Below are 26,118 nucleotides of genomic sequence, written 5' to 3'. Positions count from 1 at the left end.
ATTGTATATAGGAAAAACGCTATAGATGCTTAGAAACTGGGTATCAATTTTTAGAAAAATAGCTACAGGGGTATCAAATTTATCGAAAAAAATAAGTTTTTTTTCAACTTCAACACTCTGTAGTGTAAATTCTTACGACGTTTAGGACGTGCGTTCATAGGAACCTTTTTGCTTGATTTCATCCGAGGAACACACTCCTGAATTTTATCGCAATATTAAAAAAACACCCTGTATTAAACAGCCCCTAAGCTTATATAGGGTTACTTATAGTTTGGGGTTTATTATAGGTTACTACTAGTTTGTTATTATACTGTGATCACAATTTAAATACAAATACTTTTTTCTACGTCTAAAATAACTTAACAAGAAACAGTATGGACATGATCAGGTCGTAAACTTAGTTTTATCTTTTCTTCATGTATTTCTAGTTTTTTTGAAAAAACTAGAAATACATAATTATAATTATGTACATGTTACTTATAAAGCAATATAATTATTTACTTACTGATTTCTAGCGAACTTCCGTATAAAGTAAAAGCATTCTACTGGTTTCTTATTATATCACGTTTTATTGCTTATAATAAATAAATATTTTACTTTAAAATAAAAAAAAAATCTTCAATATTCAGGAGTATATAAATATGCTGAGACATCCCTCAAAAATGCCACATTAGGAATATCGAAAGGAGAAAAAGTATAAATTATCCGTCGCCTGTTAATCCTATGTCTTTCAGCCCAGCTCTTATATGTTCCTCCAGCGGCGCATCCTCCGCGACGTTCGGGTGCTTATAACCAATTAAAAAGTAACACGTTCCTGTTACACCACTGGACGGATAATCTTTGGGAAGACACGAAATGTCGCGAGGCTCAAATGAAAAACCTTCAGTTGTCGACTGCAGTCGGCTAAAAGAAAACTTATGTAATTTACAAATAAATAAAATAAAACGAATATTTCAATGTAGGTCCTAGATAACACAGGACATGTCAGAAACATGTCATTTATAAACCAGTGTTTTGGATATTTATCGTAGATTCTAGCGATGATTTTCGTAAAAAATTGCTAGTGTGATTCTCATACGATTTTCTAGAAATATTTGATTAATTCATTTTTGCACGCGTGTGAAAGTTTTAGCTGTCATAAAATGAAAAATCAAAGGTTTTTGAGGCAAATTTAAACAAATAGGAAAAACCCACGATCGCAAATAATAATTATATACAGGGTGATTTTCAACCTTTGCGCATAAACTTGGGAAATGATAGCTGATGAGTAATAATGAGTAATAATGAAAAAAAAAGTAGTAAAATATTTTTAGTTTTGGAGATATCCATATTTTTTAAAATAAAAAACGTGTATTTTTTAACGTGTTTAATTTAAACTAATTTAAAGCAACTGTTCGAAGTTGTTTCCATTATTTTCGTTACAGACTTGAGCTCGTCGAATCCATGAAGACGTACAGGCTGTAGGCGAATTGCGTCACTGGCAGCGTTTATGCGATGTCGTAGCTCTTGCTCAGTTTCAACTTCGTTTACATACAGCATTGTTTTCATATGACCCCACAAATAAAAGTCTAATGGATTAAGGTCAGGCGAGCGAGGGGGCCACCCAACTGGACCATTGCGGCCTATCTATCGTCCGGGAAACACACGATCTAAATGTTGTCGCACTGGTCGTGAAAAATGTGGTGGAGCACCATCATGAAGAAACCACATATTCTGCCTAATGTTGAGATTCACATTTTTAAGGAGCACAAGTATGGAAGGCGCAAAAGTTGAAAATTCCATTGCGCGTAAAATTTGCCTCATCCGTAACTAAAATCTTCATGGTAAAGTTTGGGCTTAACTGTTGGTGATGTAACAACCACTCACAAAAGTGTACTCGAAGCGGCAAATCTCTTGGAAGTAGGGCTTGTACCCTCTGCACATAAAACGGGTACAGCAACTCGTGCCTTAAAATTTGCCAACTGGTAGATTGCTATATTCCAAATCGCGCTGCAATTGTCCTAATGCTAATTCCAGGTTGTTCTTCGATATCTTCCTCCAGATTTAGAATGTGCCTAGGTCTAATAGCTCATGTCGACAAGTTCTTCGTTTGTAAAAATGTGCGCCATTACATTTGACGATTTTATTTTGTTCGTGTGAAAATAACGATCAAAAACGATCACAGCCACCAACAAACTAAGTACTGCTAAAGATTCCAAACAACAAATTCCAAACATTATGACTTGTTTACTATCAGTTATTAATAAACAAAATAAGTTCGTCGTGTGTATCAGTAAAACGTGTAAAACGTGTATCAGTTTTGATGACATTTGTTTAACTTTATTTCGGAAGCCAAAAATATGTTACTAAATTTTTTTCTCATTATAACTCATTATTGATCTTCATCTACCATTTCCCAAGTTTGTGCGCATAGGTTGGAAATTACCCTGTATCTATATAAAAGATGCAGCAAATAAATCATTTTAAATATCCAGTTTCTGAATAAGTGACGTCTAAAAATATAATATACTATCACTTCACTACAATATTATATACTCTACAGATATTTTGCAAAACTCTCCCAAATATTATCTATATTGTGCATTTAAATTTACCGCCCTAAAAATGACATAGTTATCTTTTAATTATTGGTTAGAAACTAAAAGACACTAGATTTACGTTGGCAGCACTAGCTGCAGTGACGCTATGAACGGGTCGCAAACGTGTTCTAGGTGCTTGAGCAATATAAGAGCTAACGATTTTGCAAAAAAATTTTTGCCAAGTAGAAAGAATACAATCTATAGAACATTTTAAAATAAAACAGTTTTTGGATGAACCATATTTTTCTTTAATAAATAAAAAAAACTTCTTACGTAATTTTCAAAACATTGCTATGCGAAAACTCTCCAACATGTCAATTCTGCACGAGGATATACGGCAGTGTTGCCATACTGGACAAAAGTCCATAAAGTTTGGATAAAAGTCAGCAATTAATAACAAAGTTTATGGAAGGAATAAATTTCGGTTTTCACTTAGAATTTGTTGAAAAATTTAGAAGTTGTAAGTGAATTTTCTATTGTTCAATGTTTGTATTTTAACAACACCAACAACATCTGTTTCTATATATTTTTTTAATAAATTGGTAAGGATGCCTCATTTGATATATTAAATTAAAGAGTGTAAAAGCTGGTATGTTTTTAACCCAACTCAGACAAACCCAAAATCAAAATAACGCAACCCATCTCATCCCATCCTAACCCAATTCAACCCAACCCTTAGAACATTGAAAAGCTAGAATTAGTAAACAACAACTTGTAAACAACCTATGTAAGTTTATAAACAGTAAGAGTGTAAAAAGATGTTTAAAAAATAAACAATTAAATCAGATAACAGATTTTATTTTATTAAATACTCAAAATGTGCTCCGTTACTCGCGAGACAATAATAAAGTCTGTTTTGAAATTCCTCACTAACCTTGACAAGTATTTGTCCGCTAATATCTCTACATCGCGAGCAATTGGATTCTTTAAATCATTAATATTTTTAGATGAGATTTTATAAATTTTACTTTTTAAATACCCCCAAAGGAAAAAATCTAGTAATTAACACCAGTAAAGTCTGGTGACCGTGCGGACCATTCAGTTGCACCACGCCTGTCAATCCACATCTCGAAACCATAAGGTCATTAAGCCACTCTCAAATTGTTGAAGTGTAGTGCAAGGGAGCTCCATCTTGTTGGAAATACAAATTATTTTCGTTTAGTATCTTAACACCATTTTCATCCACTTGATTATCCAAATATAGGACGATTGAAGGATAAATTGAATTTTCGAGGAGGTCTGAACAACTTTATTCAGTTAAATTTTCTTTAATACATAAATTTTTTCAGGATACTAAGTATGATCCTTTTGAAAAATGTATGGATTTTCTTTATCCCCAGTGTCTACAGTTATGCCGGTTTACCAGTCCACTTAAAATAAAGTTGACTTGTCACTGAAGCATCTGCTTACTAAATAGGGGTAATTGTCATTTCGCTAGCAGATCCATTCGCAAAATTCAATTCGCTTATCAAAATCGTCTTTTCCTAGTTGTATTATATTTATTAATTTTTTATTCCAAGTTTTATATAAAGAACCTGTTGAAATATTAGTTAACTCTGCAACTTTGGAAATAGATAATGTTGGATCCAATACAAAGAGTCCCAGTTCCTCAATTTGACATGCTTCATTAACAACCCTTTCCTCAGTACACTTGCAAACAGATCCTGTTTCCTCAAACTTTCTTACCAATTCTAGTACATATTTATGGCTTACGTACTTGTCTGGATATAATTTCGATTCTTTCGGCTAGCATATTTATCAATTTAAATTATTCGCACTTCTGAATTTCCCCTGTATATCTACATTGACGTGTATATAATATAAAATAAATAGTATAAATATGTATAAATATGTATATTGTCAGAAGCAAAATCATCTTATCCTAAATTTAATATTTTCTCCCTTCCGATAGAACTAGCAATTAAAATATGGAAAGTGAGTATCTCTGTTTAATTTTTCCATAAATTAATAAAGTTAGCATAAAATTAGCGAAAGTATCTAATTAAGTTTTCCAATCCGGCAAGGAAACAGCTGGATGGCAAAAAAATTACGGTAATAAAGAATTAAGAGAAGCTAATTTAATTAACAATTTTCATTTTACGTTAATTATACTTACTCATACGTAGTAGGACTAACGTTGATTCTAAGGGGTTCACTGCCAGACTCAAACTTATTCGCTATAGTTACATTGTGTCCAAACATGCAGTATCGTGGCATTTTTACACCTACCACCCCTGCCAACACTGAGCCAGTGTGGATGCCTATTCTCATCTAAAATATAAGTTATAAAATATTTTATAATTTATAAATTTTTCATTAACCCCTTTCGCTTCATCGTATCAGATATTAAGTCGAGTAATGTTTATATTATCAGATCCACATGTAGATATTTATCAAATAAGATTATTATGGAGCCGTAAAACCTTGGAATGCTTGTTACAAATTAGACGACACAAAAAAAAATATTTAGGCATATAATTAATTGATTTTGTATGCCGGGTATCCCAATAAGTTACCAATATTCAAGCAAATATTAAGCTGCTTTTTTAAGAAAACTAGATATAAATCAAGATTTAGAAGCATACAGCCCTCTTAAAATATAACTTTTAAAAGTTTTGAACCTCTCCCCTTTTCTTTTATTAGATATTAAAATATGATTAATCATATATATCATCATTAGATATTAGTCTAAGAGCCGGCTGTAAAATTAGCAGGATATTCTTCAGTGAATCTTACACATTTCAAGCGTTCGCTGACAATACTTAGCTTCATTGTCATTTTAATATTAAAAATCATAACCAAACAACAGAAAAACATAAACAGGGATCTTCAAATAATAACAAACATTTTACAGGAACATTCTTTAAAACTTAATTCATCAAAGTCTAAGCTTATGTTTTTTGGCCGAAAAAAAAATATATATATTTTCAGTTATCAAAAATATCATTAGTTATCAAAAATAAATGGTGAAAAGCTTGAATTCTGCGAAGAAGCACGTAATTTAGGGGTAGTAATAGATACTGAATTAAATTTTGAAAGCCATATTAAAAACCTTATTCAAAAAGCATATATTTCATTAAAATAATTATATAATAGTCGTCAAATTTTAAGCGTCGAATTAAAAAGAAAGCTATGTGAAACCCTTGTTTTATCTCACTTTAATTATGCAGACATAGTTTATGGCCCGTGCCTCAGACAGTGTGACAAGTTTCGAATACAAAAAATCGAAAATATGTGTTGTCGTTTAATATTTAATATTGGAAAATATGATAGCATATCTTATAAAATAAATGAAACTAAATGGTTAAATATAACAAATCGAAGGCATCTTGGAATCTTTTTTTATGAACTTATAAATAAACGCAAATATATTTCAACGTGCTTCATAGAAAAAATCAAGACCAATGACAGTGTACACTCTAAAAATACTAGAAATAAAACAAAGTTTGTGATTCCTAAACATTAAACAGCTTTTTTTCAAAAAAGTTCTTTGTATACCTCTGTTCACCTTTATAATTCTTTGCCCGAATATATGAAAGTATTTACAACAAAAAAATTTAAATCTGTGTTAAAGTCTATAATAATGAGTAAGCAAGTACAGGACTATAATTTGACCCACCGCTAGTCTGTCGCCTGCTGCCCGGAGCGTGAAATTTTCTCAGTAAAGTGAGTATTTCTTTTTAATGTTATTGTTTATTTATTTATTTTTTGTTGGGTATATTACGGACAATTTTTCAGGTTCCTTTATATTTCCTTTTTTGTACAATTTTTTTCTTTAATTACTGTTAACTATAAGTTAAGACTTCATTATTTAAAGTGCGTTTCAAGTGCATAATTATTTGGCACATGTGTGTTATTTAGCATTTAATGAAATCTGTTAGAGGGTTGATTTTGAATAGCCCTAGGCTAGACTTCGCCAACTGATGAGGTTAAAAAACATATTATAATACAAATATTATGTAATGAATTTTTGCAAATAAAAGTCGTTTATTATTATGATATTATTATATAGTCCTTGATGTGACAAATAAGGAGCCACCGATAAGAATTTAAAAAAAATGGTCTGGTCAAACTTTGAACACTTAATTTGTTGGTGCGAAATCAGATTCTGGGTCCCGTAATTCAAATATATGCCAAATGAAAGTTTGAGCCTTTTTAAATACGAAAATACAGAATGGGCGCACATTACTTAAAAATGTTTTTATAAATACATAGTTGAAGCATATTCATGCGAAATGAGGGGCCAGTTTAATTGCACTGAAGGTCTCTTTAAAAAAGCTCTGAAAAATCCTGCATAAATATTTTACAAAAAACAGTAATTATGCGTTAATGCCTTGTTAAACAGCAAACATTAACGGATTATTCTTAATGAGAATTAAATATTTTCTTCATGTGTAAACTTTTAATTAAACTTTAAACTGGAGGATAAAGTGTATTTTCAACATGCCTTAATTAAAATTTTTATGTTTCCTCGTTTTAACAAATAAATTTGCAAGTCTGATTTAAATATGTAAATCCATATTAAAAAAATGTGAAGAAGCTTCACCAGATTGGACTGAGGTTTTTTTAAATTAACTTAAAAATCTTATTTCGTAAAACGATAGACAAGATATTTTGCAAAACCCTTAAATAGTAATTTACATATATCATTTACATTTATTGATCAGGCATTATAGAGATCATATTAGTTTTAGAACTTCAGTCGATGTCGAAGAAATATTAAGTACTACTTAAAATAAACTACGTAATACTGTTTAAATAAAAAAGATTATTTGAGAAAAAATGTGATTAGGAAAGCCATTGCAAATTTAGTTATTAAAGCAAAAAAATAAGAAACATAATTTAGTCTTTAATACATACAACTTGGTTGCCACAATCGACTAAAAAAACGTAAAAAATGATCTAGGATAGTAAAAAATAATACCAATTAAGCTAGTAACATCTTTGATTTTGTATACAAGTATTTAGTGCAATTTCAAATCAAAAACATTTTTAAACTATTTAATCGCAGTTTTATACAGTGCTTTCATTTCAAAACGATCCACCCTTAATAACTGTCTGATACATCTTAGTAAGCAGCGTAAAATTCTCTATTCAACGGTACCAAAAAAAATGAAATCGGTAAATGTGTAAGCAAATAGTTAGCGAAAATGTCTAGAAATAATGAATATTTTATTTACGCCAAACTTTGGTATTTTAAATGAATACTTTTAGTGTGGTACCTACATCATTTTAAAATTCTTACATTTTTTATAATAGATCATCAAAAAAAAAAGAAGCAATTTAGAAGTTAAAATGTGTGGTAACAAACAGTACATTTAGTTCAAGCAAATTTTTTATTTTTTTAAGTAAAGAATGTGTACCGTTATTTGCGAGAAAAAAGAGTGTCTTCAAATTTTTTGCAAAAATCTTTGCAGTCTTATAACTTTGTATGTGTATTTATTTCACTTATATTTTTTGCAAAACCTACCTAATAGGTACAAAAAAACACTGCAAAACCTTACATTTTTAAGGCGTTTAAAAAGTAGGCGATTTATTATTGTTAAAACTGTCAGTTTGACGCGTGCAATTTTTCAATTTTAGTTAAAACAGTGAGTTAATAAAATGGTGTATACGCTAGCCGAAAGAATAGAAATAATTTTCCTTTATGGAGCTCAAGTTCGGTGTGCTCGCAGAACCGCGAGAGCATTTAATGAAAGGTATCAAGATAAAAACGTGAGCCATAAATACGTATTAGAATTGATACGAAAATTTGAAGAGACGGGATCGATTTACAATAAGAAAAAATATGAAAATAGAGTTGTCGATGAAGCATGCCAAGTTGAAGTACTAGGATAATTTGCTATGGATCCAATTTTGTCTATACCAAAGGCCGCCAAACTAACAAATATTTCCACTGGTTCCGTACATAAAGTTTAAAAAAAAATAAGTTCTTTCCTTATAAAATTCATATTCTTTATGAACTCGGAGAAGATGATTTTGATAGGAGAATTCAATTTTGTGAAGTGATGTGCCAGCGAATTGACGACGATCCCCATTTATTGAAGAACATTTGCTTCAGTGACGAATCGACGTTGTTTTTAAATGGCCTGGTGAACAGTCATAACTGTAGATACTGGGATAATGAAAATCCGCATGTTTTTCGGGAAGGCCAAACCCAATATCCCCAAAAAATTAATGTTTGGGCAGGAATTTATGGGAATGAAATAATCGGGCAATTTTTTTTGGAAGAAAATTTGACTGGCGAAATTTATTTAAACCTTTTAGAAAATGCAATATACCCTTCCATCATTCAATCTATGGAAAATCAAGTAGATCAATATGGTGCTATATTATTGAATGAAAATAATATACATTTTCAGCAGGATGGAGCTCCCGCGCACTACACTTTGGTAGCTCGAGAGTGGCTTGATAAAAATTTTCGAGAAAAGTGGATTGGCAGACGTGGTGCAATCGAATGGCCTACGCGGTCTCCGGACCTAACCCCACTAGACTTTTTTCTTTAGGGCTACTTAAAAAGCAAAGTTTATAAAACCCCACCTGAGAGTATTAAGAATTTAAAAAATAGAATATTTCAAGAATGCAGAGAAATTAGCGGGCAGACCCTTGCCAATGTTCGTAAGGAGTTTGAAAATAGGCTTTTTTATTATCTTGCTAATAACGGCGCGCATTTTGAACATTTAATAAAATAAATTTGTTAAACTAATTAAATTTGTTTTCTACCCTACCGATTTACACTTTAATTGCTTCTTGGTCAATCAATTTTATTTTTTTTACAACCATTGATAGCATAATGAATGCCCTTTAAAATAATGTATCACACCATGTGGTAGCCATTTGACATACCAAAGTTTGCCGTAAATAAAATATTCATTATTTCTAGACATTTTTGCTAACTATTTGCTTACACATTTACCGATTTAATTTTTTTTGTTTTGTTGTGCCGTTGAATAGAGAATTTTACGCTCCTTACTATGATGTATCACACGATGGGGGTTCTCATTTGACATAATAAAGTGAGGTTAGCTGGAGGTGAGGAGGTGATTGACAGAAATTCAGTAAATGCATAATTAAACGTCCCCCTGTATATCTAATTTGACGTGTTTTTTTTTTTTTTTTTTTTTTTTTTTTTTTTAAGAAAGTTATTAAGGGTGGATTGTTTTGAAATGAAAGCACTGTATACAATTCTTGAAATAAATAAAATCTAATATACCGAGACAATCTAATGATAATTTTTTTATAAGTATAATAAATTACCTAAGCCTCACTAATTAAAGGAGAATAATAATAACATGTTTTATAAATTAGTTACTAAATTACTTGCAAGGACCGCTGAAGCAGAAAGGGTCAGTATTTTAAAATGCTTTTCCGGGGTTTTAAAGACATAATTATAATAATAACAATAATAATATGCACTCTATGTGTTCCAGTTTACCTAATAATACAAAATTAAAATAAATTAAAAAAGACTGAAGATCAAAAATTACTTATTATTTTAAGAAATAAAACTAATTGATTACCTTTATAGGCTGTCCATCATGCGTCCTATGGAATGAGCAGGTTTGTATCATCCGCATTGCCATCCACGCAATCTGTTGCGCATGCGTTCTGGTATCCTTATGAAGACCACCAGCGACGCAATAGGCATCTCCTATAGTCTCTACCTAAAAAAAGAAACATAATTGCTACAAATTTTCTTGTTATAAAGCTTTTTACAAGAAGTCACTGGTTATTAAGTGTAATAAGTAAAAATTCATGAAGTAACAAAAGAATCATTGGTCAATATTGAAAGTTTGGCATTGCCGTAAGAAAACATACTTGATGAGATATATTAAAATCCAAGATATAGCAAAAAATAGAGCGTTGATCTTGACCTTAATGTTATAGGAAAAAAAATGACCGAAATACATGATAATACAGAGCTGGAGCTGTCAGTTTTGCGGTAATAATTTATATTAGAATATGTATCAAGTAGGATATGTTTAATTTTTAGCTGAATTTAGATTAAAATAAATATGGATTCGAAGTATTGAAATCTATCTCGATCGAAGTATAAGGAAAACCGTTCATTTTCGAGGTTCTTCTCATTTTGGAAACTTCTATGGTTGATTGGAACAGTACGTAGACTGCGTGACCTAGATTATTGTCTTGTCTAAGAAGCTTAATATGAAGCATCTGTTTGTAATCAGGAGGATCTGTTACATCAATAATGGCGAGTGAAACTTATGTAGAAATCAATCTCGGAATATTCCTAAGAGTTTGCGAGTGAATGATGGCGGAATGTTTATATTGAAGTCAAAAATAAAAACCATTATTAAAAACAATATCTTGTTTGTTAAAAAGGCAAAATTGTAAATACCAAATACTTTTTTTTGCTCTACAGACCAAACCGCCGGTTTGCGGATATGTCTAGCAAACAATAATATTTGCTTTAATATCCCCTACTATATCACACCATATTGGAATTTGCTAACGAGAAAGGCGCAAAATTTATTTTCAAACATAATAATATAAGTCCCCACACTGCCAGGAAAATTATTGAATTCCTTCGGGAGCAAAATATTGGGATTTTGGAGTGGCTAGCAAATTCTCTGACATTCTAATTTTATTAACGCGCGAACTCCAATATTATTTCAAAGGGTAATTTGGCAGCCCTCCTATCTCAAATTTGGGCTACTTCAAGTGCCGAAGGCAGACAATTAAAAATTTATTTTGATTTCCTTTGGTGTGTAAAGCTTTGAGCTCTTCATACGTGAATGATTGTATACAGGGTGGCCCATCGAAAACGTACCGCAAGGCATTACAGGGTGGGAAAAAACTTTTCGGCAAAATCCAAAAATACGTCAAGTATGTTTGTCGGGGGGACAACTTTAGACATACAAACCATTTTAAAAACCTCAACCCGCTATTTTTTTTCAAATGAGACGGGAAGTCAAGTGATACCTCCTTAAAAAGATCTTACAATTCCATAAACAACGCTGCTTAGTTTTTAAAAATTCAGTCACTCATTCAAGAGATATGGGCCAATATGAAACAATAATGTGTGACAATATCATTAAAATTTATTGAGAGAGTGAGACTGAACCCAGAGTGAACGTAGAACACATCTTTAAGTCGAAACACTAATTTAATCATTTCAAGTAAACAAACAATAAGCGAGAAACAATTTTTTTGTCTTTTAAATGAACTTGTCGTTTTGCGGCAAATTCTTTATGCACATTTAGTGAATAAAAATATCTGGTTTCTTTCAGGTCCTTTAGGTCAAGTAGTTTTGCTAGATACCTGTTTTGTGGCTAGTGTTTGAAAATTGTTGAACCTTTAAATTTATTATCAATTATGGTGTACTCAATTGCAGAAAGAGTCGCGATTATTGAGCTTTTTTTTTAAACAATGAGTGTGGAAATCGGGTCGCGGATTTATTTAATTAACGGCATCCTGAGAAACATCACTCTGGGAACATTGTTCGGGAATTGGGTGCAAAGTTTCGCGAAACAGATTCAGTTCATAACAAAAACAGGGTTTCATGAAGCTATGAAGATTGCAGTATTGGGGGAAGTTGCAAACGATAGTACGCACAAGTACAAGATAATTGGCCATTGCAACGGGTGTGTCTCGAATAAGTGTCCAAAGGGTATTGATGAAATACAAGTTCCATCCCTATAAAATTCGCTTAGTGCAAGAATTGAATGAAGACCACTTTGATCGTCTAGCAGTTTTGTAAAGTTATGAGCGAGCGTTAAACAATGATAATTTCATATTTAATGTGTTTTTCGGACGAGTGTTCTTTCTTTCTAAATGGTTTAGTGAATCGCCACAATTGCCGTTATTGGGCTGACAGCAATCCAAGGATTTTCCACGAAACACACACACAATACCCCCAGAAGTTAAATGTATGGGTTGGTATTTTTAGAAACTCCATTGTGAGCCCTTTTCCTCCCTGAAAATTTAACAGGCGATATGTACTTAGATTTGTTACAAAATGCCATCGACCCAGCTCTAACAAATATCATAGAAGAGATACCGCGCATACAATGAACAGGAATTGGAAAATCATTCTCCATATTTCTCACTAAATCTACGCAACTATTTAAATTACAGATTGACAGGACGCTGGATAGAACGAAGGGGCGCAATTGAGTGGCCACCTCGGTCACCCGACTTAAGTCCTTTAGATTTGTTCTTGTGGGGACACATAAAATCCGTAGTTTATAAAACTCCACCTGCTACATTAGAAGAGTTGCGAAGAAGAATTATTATCGTATGGCGCGAACTGACACCGCAAATGCTTTTAAGCGTTCGGCAACGGTTTAAAGATAATTTGTATCACTGTATGAACGTTGGCGGACAGCACTTCGGGCATTTACTTGATTAATATGGTAAGCATTAAATCGCTTTTCGCATTTTTCGTTACACATTATTGTTTAACTTTCAAGGGCCCATATTTCTTGAACGAGTTACTCGATTTTTAAAAACTAAACAGCGTTGTATAGGAAATGATAAGGCCCTTTTAAAGAGGTACCACTTAACCCCCGGCCCTATTTGAAAAACATCAGGGGATATCACTCCCGCTTATAGGGTTGAGTTTTTTGAAATGGTTTTTATGTCAAAAGTTGTCCTCCTGACAAATATACTTGACGTATTTTTGGATTTTGCCGAAAAGTTTTTTCACACCCTGTAATGCCTTGCGGTACGTAATCGAGTCCAATGATATGGGTATATTATTTAATTGATAAAATTTACTTAAGAATTTTTCACTATACCTAGTCTTACAGCAGCAGGGTTTAAAATTGTTGTTTTTTTTTAGTTTAAACATGCTATAAAATTAATGTGGTAATGCGTCTTAGGCAAATAATTTTTTAGTGCAATTTCAGGAGAAATTCACTGCATCGTTTTTACTTTTTACCCAAATTTAAAAAAATTTTTTTAGACCTTTAAATGTCTTGTGCCCTTAGAAATAGAAACAAGAAAATTAGGATACATAATACATTATTATTGGAGAGAACAGAAACTTCGTGATAACTGAATTTACTCTTATGATGTCAATATTTACTTATGATATAAGATGCACTCTGGTTTTAAGCACCGTTTGATTTGTTTACAGGTAGGCTTCTAGTTAGTGTGCTCAGAAACGAGTTATTTTAGTTTGAGAAAATAAGAGTTACCACCGATTTTTGCCAAGAAGAGGTATTTCTTTATGCTAGAGTTTTCCGACTGAATAATATTTGGACTACAACTGGGTGTTATGGAAAATACTAGTGTACTGAAGAATAGACCTTGAAAAGGCCGTATTCATGTCACTATACATGAAAATATCTGTATAGTGTGTTTTCAGAGTTAAGTCATTTATTTTGCTTGTAGTAAATAGCAGTATATAGAGCGAATAGAAAGAGCAATAATTTTGTTTACTTTTTTAAACATCTAAAATTCTTATAATGTAAGAACGGTATAATATAAACTTATATCTACATCATATCATATACCTATATCATGTTGCTTTAATATCCTTTAAAGCAAAATATAAATTATGTGAAAGAAATGTTATAAAATTCAAGGGTAGATTAAACGACAACGTTAACGAGCTTATCGGAATTTTTAATTAAACCCTTAGACGGTGAATAATCTACCCTGGCTACTGAAACTTTGATAATTTTTGTTACAGCACTGCCACAGCAATCGATAGTGTTATTTTTTACCGAAAAATATTTAACAAACCTTTAAATTAAATACACTAACATATTATTAGATAGTAATTAATATTTTATAATTAACAACACCTATGTAATTATTGATTTTATTTTGAGTAAAATTTTATTGATACGCACTTTTCTTTTTCCATCTATTTCTCTTTCTTGACTAATGATTTAAATTTAAAAATTACTAAAGACATTAAAATAGAAAGATGCCTGAAAGGTTGAAGGGAAACAATTTATATGATTTTTTTGGACTTTCCCTATAATTCTACTAATTTCACCTATAAATTAAATTGAAATAAAAAGGCAATGTGTGGTAATTGTGGAGCCCTACACTTCTAGCTTATAGGGTTTTAAAGGCGTAATACAATAATATTGATTATAGGAAAAATAGGTTGTAGAAATATTTTACTCGTGTATAACTTTTTTTATATAAGGCGCGATGTAATCAAACATTTGCAGATGTCATATTGACACCGCAAAAGAAAGATTTTATTAATATGATAATAGTAGGGATAACATCATTTGTAATTAATTACCCTTAATAATAATAATTAATAAGTTTTTCTGGTGTGAAATTTTGAAAATGAATTTGATTCAGGAAAAGACCATGAAACTCACAAAGCTATATATAATAAAGATATTATTGAACAGCAAATAGAACTTACTTTAATTTTAAGGTATATATTTTATAGTTATTTACCTATATAAAGAATAAGAAAAACTTGTCGAAGCTTTAAAGTAACAACTAATATTACTTTTTTAAAGGGAAAACTTAATAGCTTTGAAATAAAAATAGGTAGAATATTTATAACAATTGATTTTATTATTAACCAACGCCGGAAATCAGTTGAAAAATACGCCAGTGAAAATAAAATAAGAAATAAATAATTGTTTTTTTCTTTGATTTCATTCAATTATTGATTTCTGGTGTCATATGCAAGCGTGTTAAAAATGAAGCGTTAAAGGAAAATCTAATAAAAGTCAGGGGCAGTTAGATGCCAAATCAATTTCCATTTACAAATGTGTGAAAATCACCACAGAAATAATGGAAAGTGAGCGAATACAGAACCGAACTTCAAACTCAACAGATGACCGATGGTATCGCAATACGATCGTAAAACTAAGTATCTATGAAGTATTGGAAACCAGAATTAAGCTTTTTTCCTTCATTTCTTTTAGGAAAATATTAATAAATAATGTGTAATTAAGTATATTATTATAATCTACCAAATTATTGGGCTTACTCGAACCCGAAATACCGCAAAAATAATGTGTGCAAAAATAAAGGTAATGTCCAGTCGATATTCAGCAACCAGAATCGAGAACGCAGCATTTGTCGTTTCCCAGCAACATATTAACATAATACCCATTGTTATTTAATCAATATAATGCCCGTATCTCCTGGAGGATCTAAAGAAGTTTTACTAATTTTTCGTCTAGATATTAACAATGGATAAATAAATCGGTTTATAGGGTATAAACCTCGACAAACTAAGGTTTTTTATTATTTTTATTATTTAATTCATAATTTTTTCTTTTCTTATTTCGGTTTTATTATTAACTAAATTGAATTTTCATATTCAGACTAAATTTACTTTATTACATTAACTAATATTAAATATTAGGTCTTTCGGTTAATAATGTCAATTTGTTTGTCTAATTTAAACATTAATTACCATATAAAACAAAATATTTAATTAACCAAAGTATCGACCATCATTAGAGATAATCTTTTCCCATCTTTCCGTTAAGATTCCTTGCTAAAAGAAGTGATCGTTTTTGGAAGCCAACAATCCCAATTTTGGAAGCCAATAATCCAAAGTCATCTGTTCGAAAAATTAGATTTATTATTCTGAAAGGTTGTGCTGCATTTATCGAAATAAGTAATAGTAGAGTTAACTATTACTTAAGAAACTGTTACTAAAGAACGTCCCATTTAATGTTTTCCAAATATTGTCATGTTGAAATATAACATGATGTATCTTTGGGCATACTCCGAATATTTCTCCTTCAATGCTCAGTTCAATTTAATTAACTGTTGATAGTATCATTAACCAGTATTTGTTTTACCAGGTTTTAGCTATTCATAGAACAACACCCTTACTAGCCCATCAAATACAAAGCATAACTCTTTTTTCGCGTATATTGCGAACAGGTTGTGATGTTGATGAGTTACTTGGATCTACCCATGAAGACCTGTGCATTGGATTGTCAAAATAAATCCAGTTTTACCTGTTTCGTCTAGTTTTCTATATAAAAAACCGCTTCTTTTTTGTCTGGCGAGCAAAATTTCACGAATGGTTTTTCGCCTTTCAATGCCTTCTTCCTTTAATTATAGGATAAGGAACCCATTTTCCTTTTTTTGAATCTTATTTAATACGTGCAGACGTTCGGAAGTAGTTGATTCGGCATTATTTAATACTTCTGCTAACTGCTTCAATATTTAAGCAGTGTTTTCATACAATTATGCTAGAAAAGTTGCATAAAAGTTTACTTTTGAAGCATTGAAAACATCGTTCATAAGTTTCTTGGGCTAAAGCATATTTACAATAAAAAGAACAATTTTGTTGATACATGGACAAATTAAAACAAAGTGGCTTTGAATCGCTCTATTTCTCTTTAAATCACAGTTGATGTCACTACTGTTGCACTAACAATAAACCTGTAGGGTCATCTCCAAACAAAATCGACATGATTACCCGAAACACCTATTAAAACGGAAATATTATTTAAATTACAAAAGTGAAAAAATTTAAAAAGCATTTTCATTCGAATCTAGTTGCAAGTTTTTTAAGTAGAAATTTTTAAGTTGAAAATATTTTTAACGAACATCTTGTTGATATCTAGGCTTTACTTATTAAGATTTCCTAATAGCCACCCATCAGACAAACATTTTCAAATAATCATTATAGTCTTCATAAAAATGGAAAGCTTTAGACAGAAATTATGCCTCCAGAATGCGTGCAATCCACAATCCCGTGATGGAGGAGCAAATTTTAAACCGCATTCACGAATATGCCGGATTAAGCACCAGACAAATAGTCCGGGATTTGGATGTTTATCTTGTCAGTATCAGGCGAGCTTTGCACGAAAACAGTTTACATTCCTGCCATGTTCGATGTGTACAAGGATTGCTGCTTTAGGATTTTCCGCGACGCTTGCAGTTTTGAGGGAGACATTTAAAAAATGACTAAAAAATACTATTTTTTTATTCGGCATTATTGTTACTCATGAGGCTCAATTTAGCCACGATAAAGTAATAAATTTCCATAATATTCTGTCAATACTTCTGGACTGTATAAATCTGCACGAGATTAGGCAAAACAATCAGAAAACATTGGATACAAATGTCGATATAAACTTATACTTCTTGCAAAACATTTTGCAAAAACCTTGAGCCTTTAATTAATCGTAAACGTTTATAGTTTATACACAATGGTGCTCCACTCCATTTTCCGCTTAACAGTCCGCAATTAATTAAACTTAGCAGTTCCAAATCGGTGGACGTGTATAGCACGTTAACGGATCATTGACGGCCCGACTACATACGAATTACTCTTGTTTTAGAACACGTATGTTAGTATATGGAAAGAAGGGTTCTATTAGTACCCAATTTAAATGAAAAAAATATGCTTACGGTAAATCTTTAAAATTTTCAACAATTTGGTGCAAACAGTTGATAAAACGTTATCTGAGCTTGTAATAGAGAGTCTATTTTATTGACAAAATCGATTGTAATAATATGATTATAACATACTGCTTTTTGCAGTGACATAAAACGTTAGTCTCTTAACAGTAACAAGGTGATCCGCCAATCAGGTGTTAATTTTTTTTATTAGAAAAAAACTGTAGGTAACTCCTATTCATTTCCTTAAATTAAAACGACTTACTTAAAAAAAGTTAAGCTATAAAAAAACCATCTGAGAAAATAGGAGCCTCTAAGTTTTACGAACATTTGAGGCATGAGGCACAAGTGTAGCAATAAATTAAAATTTACGATTTTTTTGTGGAACTTGCAAAGGCTGTCGCTTGGCAATACCGAATAATGAAATTTAGCCTGAACGTTTATGGTAAAAAAAGGTTTTACCTTAACCCCATGAGTATATACCTTAAATATTTTAAGATTTCGCATATTACAAAATATTTTGTTTGTATTTTTGTAATATCTCACTCATCCATAATTAATGTGATACTGATAAAGAATTTTCAATTATTAAGTTTCGACTATTTGCGGATTTTATAAACATTTTGTCACATACACAATACACAGACGATGAATAAGAAATTGTAAATCTACAAACGAATAAAATTTAAATAATAATCAGCTGACAAATTATATTAAGATTAAACTAAATGATTTAGACAAAATCAACAGCCCCACACTGTTCAAATAAAAATAAGCTTTAACATGAAAAAACTTTTAAAAATTTTCTGGAAATACACAGGCGCTAATCCATTACTGTACTCATTGAATTGTAATTTGCTCAACAGGCGGATATATTCGCAGAAGGAATTAATTGATCAATTAAAATTCATTCGAAACCAGGTTTGTAAAGTAATTTTGATGGATGTGAGAATGGAGCAACCTTTACTAAAATTGTAATTTTTATTATTTTCTAAACGGATTTGTAGTTTTATTCACATGACGTCATGAAGTTTATATGGCTTAAGTATAGGGTTCGTAAAAAAGCTTATAGATTTTTAATGAGGCAGTTCTTGTATTGTAAATTTGATTAATAGAATTTAAGTTTTGTATTACGTTTTTAATAAAAAAAGTGCTATTCACTATTTATTGGTAATACAAAACTGTTTATTAATTCACTTATGATAAAATGTTGCGAAAAGAATTGTATTTCTGATACTAAATAAGTTTTCTTGTACGTTATATTTAGGATCAAAAGTCAGTTGTTATAATTATTTTATTCTTTGCAGGTTTTATAGGTATATACAGGCACATAGAGATTTTGATGGTTATCCTGAACCGTACAAATTACCAAACTTAAGTAGCATAGCAAGAAGTTCCAATGTTCCAAAAAAAAATGAAATCGAGGCCTTTATTGACACAAAAATGTTTTTGTTACAAGTACTAGTGGCAGAAAATTTACCATATTATGCAAAGATTTAATGTTATGAGGCATGTTATTTTAAATTTCCCATATATATATTACCTAACCTAATTTAAAATCAAAGTAATTTTTTTTAGACACGTAGGATAAGTAAGAGATCGTAAGTAAGAGAAATGCAGAAATTGAGTAATTAACCCTTTAACTGCTCTGGACGAATTTATTCGCTATGCCGTAAACTGCCATAGACGAGTAAACTCGCATCGCTAATAAAAATAGGATTGGACTGCTCCTGACGAATATATTTGCAAGCGGTGTTTTCGTGACTCTCTAGACCGCATGCTGCCACCGCAGGACGTGGGACTTGCGCAAAGTATCCGAAGGATGGGGATATGATGTAACAGGTCTTATGGCGTGATAATCTAGTGTAGTGTTCTACTATTATTTACCAGTACGTTTGTTTATTTATTTGGCATTATTATTGGTTTTTCTAGCTTTTAGTTAGTGAGATAATTATGTCTAAAAACGATTTAACAGATATGGAGTTGGAAGAGATATTAGCTCGGAGTGATAGTGAATACTTATGACGAGATTGACGAGCCGACGATGCTTGACGTAAGTACAGAAAAAAAGGTTTATTAATTTATATTTTGTAATTATGAGATGTACGCGATCTTCTTGCTTCTACATTGGTTTTTTATCTTCTAGAATGAAGACGATTGGCCAGACGATGACATCATTATAACGCCCGCTGAAGAAAATAATATTGAGGAGTTTTTTTCGAATAGAACAAACTTAGTGGAGTCAAGTGAAGATTCAGACAGCAGTAGTAATCAACCAGTGCAAGCTGCAGCGTTTTAAAGTGAAAGAAGCTTTTTATGGCAACTAAGGCTTTTGACCCAAAGGTACATGAATTTGACGGCACAAATTGTGGATGCATAACGAAGGTACGGAAAATTCAGCTCTAAAATATTTTGAATTTTTTTTTACCCAAGAGTTAGTGGAATAAATAGCGACCGAAACTAATAAATATTACAACTATTTATTATTGCAAGACCAATCTAAACATTTACGTATCAAAAGGTGGCGGCCAGTGGATTATAAGGAGATGTACTCTTACTTTGCTGTAGCATTACTAATGCCACATGTAAAGAAAAACAAATTAAACTCTTATTGGTCAAATGATGAATTTATCAAAACCCCAATTTTTAGCAAACTTATGAAAAGAGACAGATTTTTACTAATAACGAAATTCCTTCACTTCACTGATAATAATGGTCCCTTACCTGAAGAAAAAGATTCCTTGCATAAAGTAAGGTTAGTTGTCGACCAGCTAAAAAATAAATTTAAAGAAGCATTTTGTCCATTCAAGAATATATGGATTGACAAACGTTTGTTACTTTTTAGAGGTAGAGTTTTTTTCGACAATATATCCCATCGAAAAGACACCGGTTTGGAGTAATTTTTTTTTTATCATGCGACTGTGACACGGGTTATATACTTGATTTTATTGTCTACATTGGTGCCTCGACAAACGTAAAGAAATTTGATGGAGCTGATATTGAAAAATCTGACAGCATAGTATTGACTTTACTTGAGCCTTACCTAGAAAAGGGTCACACCTTATTCGTGGATAAGCAAGACAACCGCTTGTGGTACTGTGAAGAAACATAGGAAAAACATGCCAAAATTCACAGAGAAGTTACAAAAGGGTGAGTTTACTTATAGATCTACTGAAAACCTGCTTGCAGTAAGATGGCAAGATAAAAGGGAAGTTAACATGTTGTCAAGTTGCCATAAACCTAACGTCGAGGAGACAGGAAAGACAGACCATCAAACAGGAAGAAGGATCATGAAACCCAGCTGCATTGTTGATTATAATAGAGTGCGTTCGCAAATCAATGAAATGGTACAAAAAAGTATTTTTCCACTTATTAGATTGCACGGTTTTAAATGCCTACCAATTATATAAATGCAATACCGTGCATTATGTGTCAATTGAAGATTTTCATCTAATGCTGATTAAACAAATTATCGCGAAATTTCACACACCTGTTTCCACTCGTACGGTAGGTCGCAGAGTTTTAGATGAAAACTCGGAATTACGTCTAACTGAAAGTCACTTTGCAAATTTCATTCCATCCACTGCCCAAAAGAAGTCCACTACAAAACGATGCGTCGTTTGTACAAAAAATAAAAGAAGACGCGAATCAAGATATATGTGTCCAACTTGTGATGTAGCACTTTGTATAGTTCCCTGTTTTGAAATATATCATACAAAAAAACACTTTTAGATCATGTAACCCATCCAAAATGTTACCAATACCATATTGAACGTGTATCACATTTATTAAAATAAACAAGCATTTAGAAAACTATTTTGTATTTTTTTTTTCTGTAAATATAAAAAAAAAAACATTAATGAATATGGTAAATTGGACCAAACTGCTCTTGACGAATATATTCGCAAGCCGCAAAAAAATGGTAATTTTGGGCGACCACTTCAATTTAGCACCGCGCAGTGAAAGGGTTAATGAAGTTAAGGTATCTAGTCAAAAAGTATAGGAATTTTCATTTGTTTCTAAATAATCTAAATAATTTTATAAATGATTAGATTTAAGAAAAATTATAAAATTGGTTAGCAGACGGTAGAAATGTTTGAATTCTGCGTATACCCAATTCATCGAATACGGTTATCGCTTATTTCATATAACTTGGCCAAAATATTGAGTATAATAAAGAGAATACTTAGATCAATTAATAGGAGTTCTTAAATATACAAATGTTCCTGTTTGCAAACAATATTATCCGCTTTTTTGAAAATATTTACTAAGTGAAAAATTTGATTTGGAAAAAAGGTCGAATAATGATGCAATATTTTAAGACTGCTAGTTTCAAGCACTTTTGTCTTATCTTAAAACCCAATCTAATAGCATCGTTATATTATACTTTTATAAATTTGCGGAGGTTAAAGAGTATTTTGCTGATATCAGCGGAGTTTCTTATTTGTTTCAGTTCATTTATGTCAAGTACTTAACATAAATTAATTTATTTTATGGTTTCTTACCGTCACTCAAAAATATAAATTTTTTTTTATCAATATAATCTGCGGTTAGGATATAGGCAACATATTAAATTTACAAATGTTTAAAAGTCCTGAAATTTATTCTTAAATTAAATTTTACATGACTAGAAAATAATTAATAGAAAAATTGTACACTTACTTTATATACATCAATTTGCCCACAATAGAGATCAAATTGATTGTAAAGATCTTGCAGCATATCAATGACCATCATTGGCGTAGCAGTTGAGCAAATAGATGTAAAACCAACAATGTCACTAAATAGCATAGTCACGTCCTCGTGTGTTTTTGCTTCTATCGTTTCACCTAAAACACAATATTCTCTTTGGAGTCTAAATGGAATTTAATCTGCTTTTTAGTTTATATTTTTTGATGTCTAAATAACATGTAGAAATAAGGAGAGAAGACTCTTTGACTTATTTTAAACGTAAAGTTTCCTATGAACATAGGCTCCCCAAATACTTCGTCATTAATAATGTATTTTTCTAGCTTAAATAGAGAACATAGATTACACAATAGAAAAAAGCAACAATTTTCTCTGATTTGTTAGATAAAACTAGTTTCTTCGAGATGTTCAAGTAGGGTATTTTATTGGGATAATCTGTTATTTCAATTAAGCCTGACGTTTCATTTTACATTGCAACTAAATCTCCTTAAAATAGGAATTTATACGATATCTGAACCGGCTGAAGATACATTTTATCTATAGTCTTTCAAATGTAATTGCAAGAGAAACTTGACGTTTCCTAATAAAATGCTATCTAAATAAAATAATAGTACCTGCCTGATTCCCGAATATTTATAAACGTCTTGTGAAAATTAGAGCTTTTTTAAAGTGACACAATCATTTAATTGGTTCACTCTTTTTACTACTTTTGTTAATCATGCTTTTTTTTTGGCCGACTTACTAGTCAATTATACAGGTACTTTTTTCAATACGAATGGGCTTTATTATTTAAAAAATTAACCCGTTTTACTGAAATATTTAATGTGGTATTATGGTAGATGAAGGACGTCGTCCCTGCACATTTTCCGATTTTGGCTAAAGAGTATTTAAAGCAAAGTAAAGGTATACCAAAACAAATGGATAGGAGCCCCCTAACGCTTCTGACCTAAATAGCCTAGAGTTTTTCTTATAGTGTTATATTAAGTCTTTAGTATATACAAAACCGCCAAATATAATCAATAATCAACTACCTATAACAAGTAGTTGTACATGTATTTAAAACCATAAAAAATACTCCTGGGATATTTTAAAGTGTACGAGAATCAATGCGAGAAGATCGGAGACAGTCACTTCTAATATTTATTATGTAATAGTTTAATTTTTTATAATTGCTTATGTTAATGTTTTTGTAATCTTTTATAATTGTAAGTAGTTAATAAATTAATATATTATTAAGAAATAAGTAATTAATAAATAATAAGTAATTGTTACACAAGTCTTCCGCGCTTTTAATTGTAATTCGATCCAAACATAATTATTACATAAATTAAAAAAAACTTCTTTTTAATTTTTCTTCGACAAGGATTAAACAAAAAATAATCTGAATAAAGAAATAAAAAAATAGGAAATAATTATCTAAATAAGAAAAAAAAATGAAGTAGTAATTTAGAATCTACCAACAATACACTACAAAAGCTCAGAGGGTAAAAAGGGAGCATGGTCCGTGAAAAAATATCAATCTGTATATTTTCACTATCGTTTTATATGTAAAATGATGTATCTATTATTGCATATTATACGTTCTAAATTTAAGTTAACTATTAGAAAATTGCAGTACTGATTAATAAAATTTTTTTTTTTATTTCATCAACATGTAGGTCGGTATCGAAGTATTTGTTAAAAACTTAGTTTTAAAAAAAGTCAAGGAATTATCACCTTTCATTTGTGCAGAATTTTTCGAAAAAAATGGTTTTTACTAATATTTGATTATAATTTGATAATATATTGTATGTGCAATTAATTAAACGGCCATAAGTAGAACTATAAATGTTAAACAGAAACTTACCTATGGTAAAATACTACAACTACTATCAATGAAAAAAAGCATAATATTATCAATAATAAGATACCTACCTAACCAAAGTCTTTTGGCAATATCAGGCGGAAATATAAGATGTAAGAGGCTGACGTTCTTTTCTCTTTCTTTGTCAACTGCCTTATTTCCTTCTTCTATTGAACTCTTTAATTTATCCATTCTTCTACGTAAGCCATCCTACATAATTAAATATTGCTTTTAAAATTTACGTGGAGATATTAATATAAAATTATGATAAAAATTAATACAAAATTACCTTGGCCCGTTAGTATGAGAAAGCTCTAATAAGATTTTTCTCAAATCTAGCTCATATATTCAGTTAATATAAACAAATGATAAAGCCATGTTATGCTTGCATCTCTATATAATTTAATTCAAATTCAACGGCAATAGAATAAACAACACATACTCTGTAACAGTATATGTATATGAATATGAGTATCTAACTTAGTAACAAAAAAATAATAAAATAAAAAATTAAAGCTCAGTGAAATAAATATAAAAAATTTACATATCATACAAAGATATGTAAATCGTCATAGATACAAAGCAAGACAGAGGCGGACTTACATCTCTAAAAACAGAAATGCTATTGAAATCAATCTACAAGGAATACTTAAAGAAAAAGCAGAGGCGCAAGTTAAATCACAGAGCAAAAGGAAATGGAAAATAAACATCAAGTTTACTATACCAGCAATTCTGTATAAAACTCGCTTTATTCTGACTCTAAGCCGATGAATTGAATCATAAAATAAATCATTATCATTATTTTCATCACAAAATTTATCCAGTTACACATTCTAGAAATTGAAGCATTTATTCCATAGTTAGTTCTGTGAAAATTAAGATCAAAAAGTAATTTAGTTCTGAAATAAATAGGCAATATATAAAAATCAATAATGATTTAATTAAAAAAAATTGATATCATCCTAAGGAATATTCAACTTAGGACCAATTCTTTTCAAAAAATATTGTTGAACGCATTCTATCTTGCACTTATGAATTGCATAAATTGAATACATGATGAGTATTCTAAAACTGACTAGGAACCAGAAAACGTACTTCAATACAAACATATTCTCAAATCCCTGCAAGGCTCAAAAAACGAGAAAAAGAAAGTTTAGAGTCAAAATAAATCAAATGAAACTCCCAAATCGTCAACAAAACCCTGACGTTTAAGCTGAAAATCAAATCAATTGATAACTGAGAGCAAAAGGATTTCTCTTATGACTGAAAGATATTATTTCACATTTAACTATATAGGTATTCAAATTAAACTATTTTAATTTCACTACAGCAAGAAGCCATATAGTTTTAAATCATTTGCAAAAATCAGAAATGATGTGGCAGAAAAGACAGATTCATAATCATTAATGAGAAAATCAAAACGGAATGCAGAAGGATACCTATCCTAAGAATAACTTGATTTAGGAAATCACCAAATCACCCCAACAGATTAGTAAAAATGTTCAGAGTCTAAAGTTTTCTGACAAGCAAATCAAGGTGAACTTTGTCAAAGGATATGGAGAAATCGGTATGAATTAAATTAATCTGACACCTATGATCCAAAGCCTATTCATGACTCAAAAGATTGGTAATATTGGATCGATCCCTTATAAAGTCTTCATACCAGTCATCAATGCCTCAAATAAATTG

At 30.8% G+C, this 26,118-nt stretch overlaps 1 protein-coding gene across 1 annotated transcript; it reads right to left on the bottom strand.

The window, feature by feature from the left end:
• Positions 1-549: 549 nt before the first annotated feature.
• Positions 550-24,639, bottom strand: LOC126749643 (head-specific guanylate cyclase-like; the record flags this gene model as incomplete). Its single annotated transcript, XM_050459340.1, has 5 exons — positions 550-903; positions 4,696-4,850; positions 10,100-10,243; positions 22,560-22,726; positions 24,501-24,639. Coding segments are annotated over 5 exons (807 nt in total), but the record flags the coding sequence as incomplete, so codon positions are not given.
• Positions 24,640-26,118: the final 1,479 nt, after the last annotated feature.

Source organism: Anthonomus grandis, unplaced genomic scaffold (assembly GCF_022605725.1).
Source record: "Anthonomus grandis grandis unplaced genomic scaffold, icAntGran1.3 ctg00000411.1, whole genome shotgun sequence".
Classification (NCBI taxonomy): Eukaryota; Metazoa; Arthropoda; class Insecta; order Coleoptera; family Curculionidae; genus Anthonomus; species Anthonomus grandis.
This window is presented reverse-complemented; position numbering and strand designations above follow the sequence as displayed.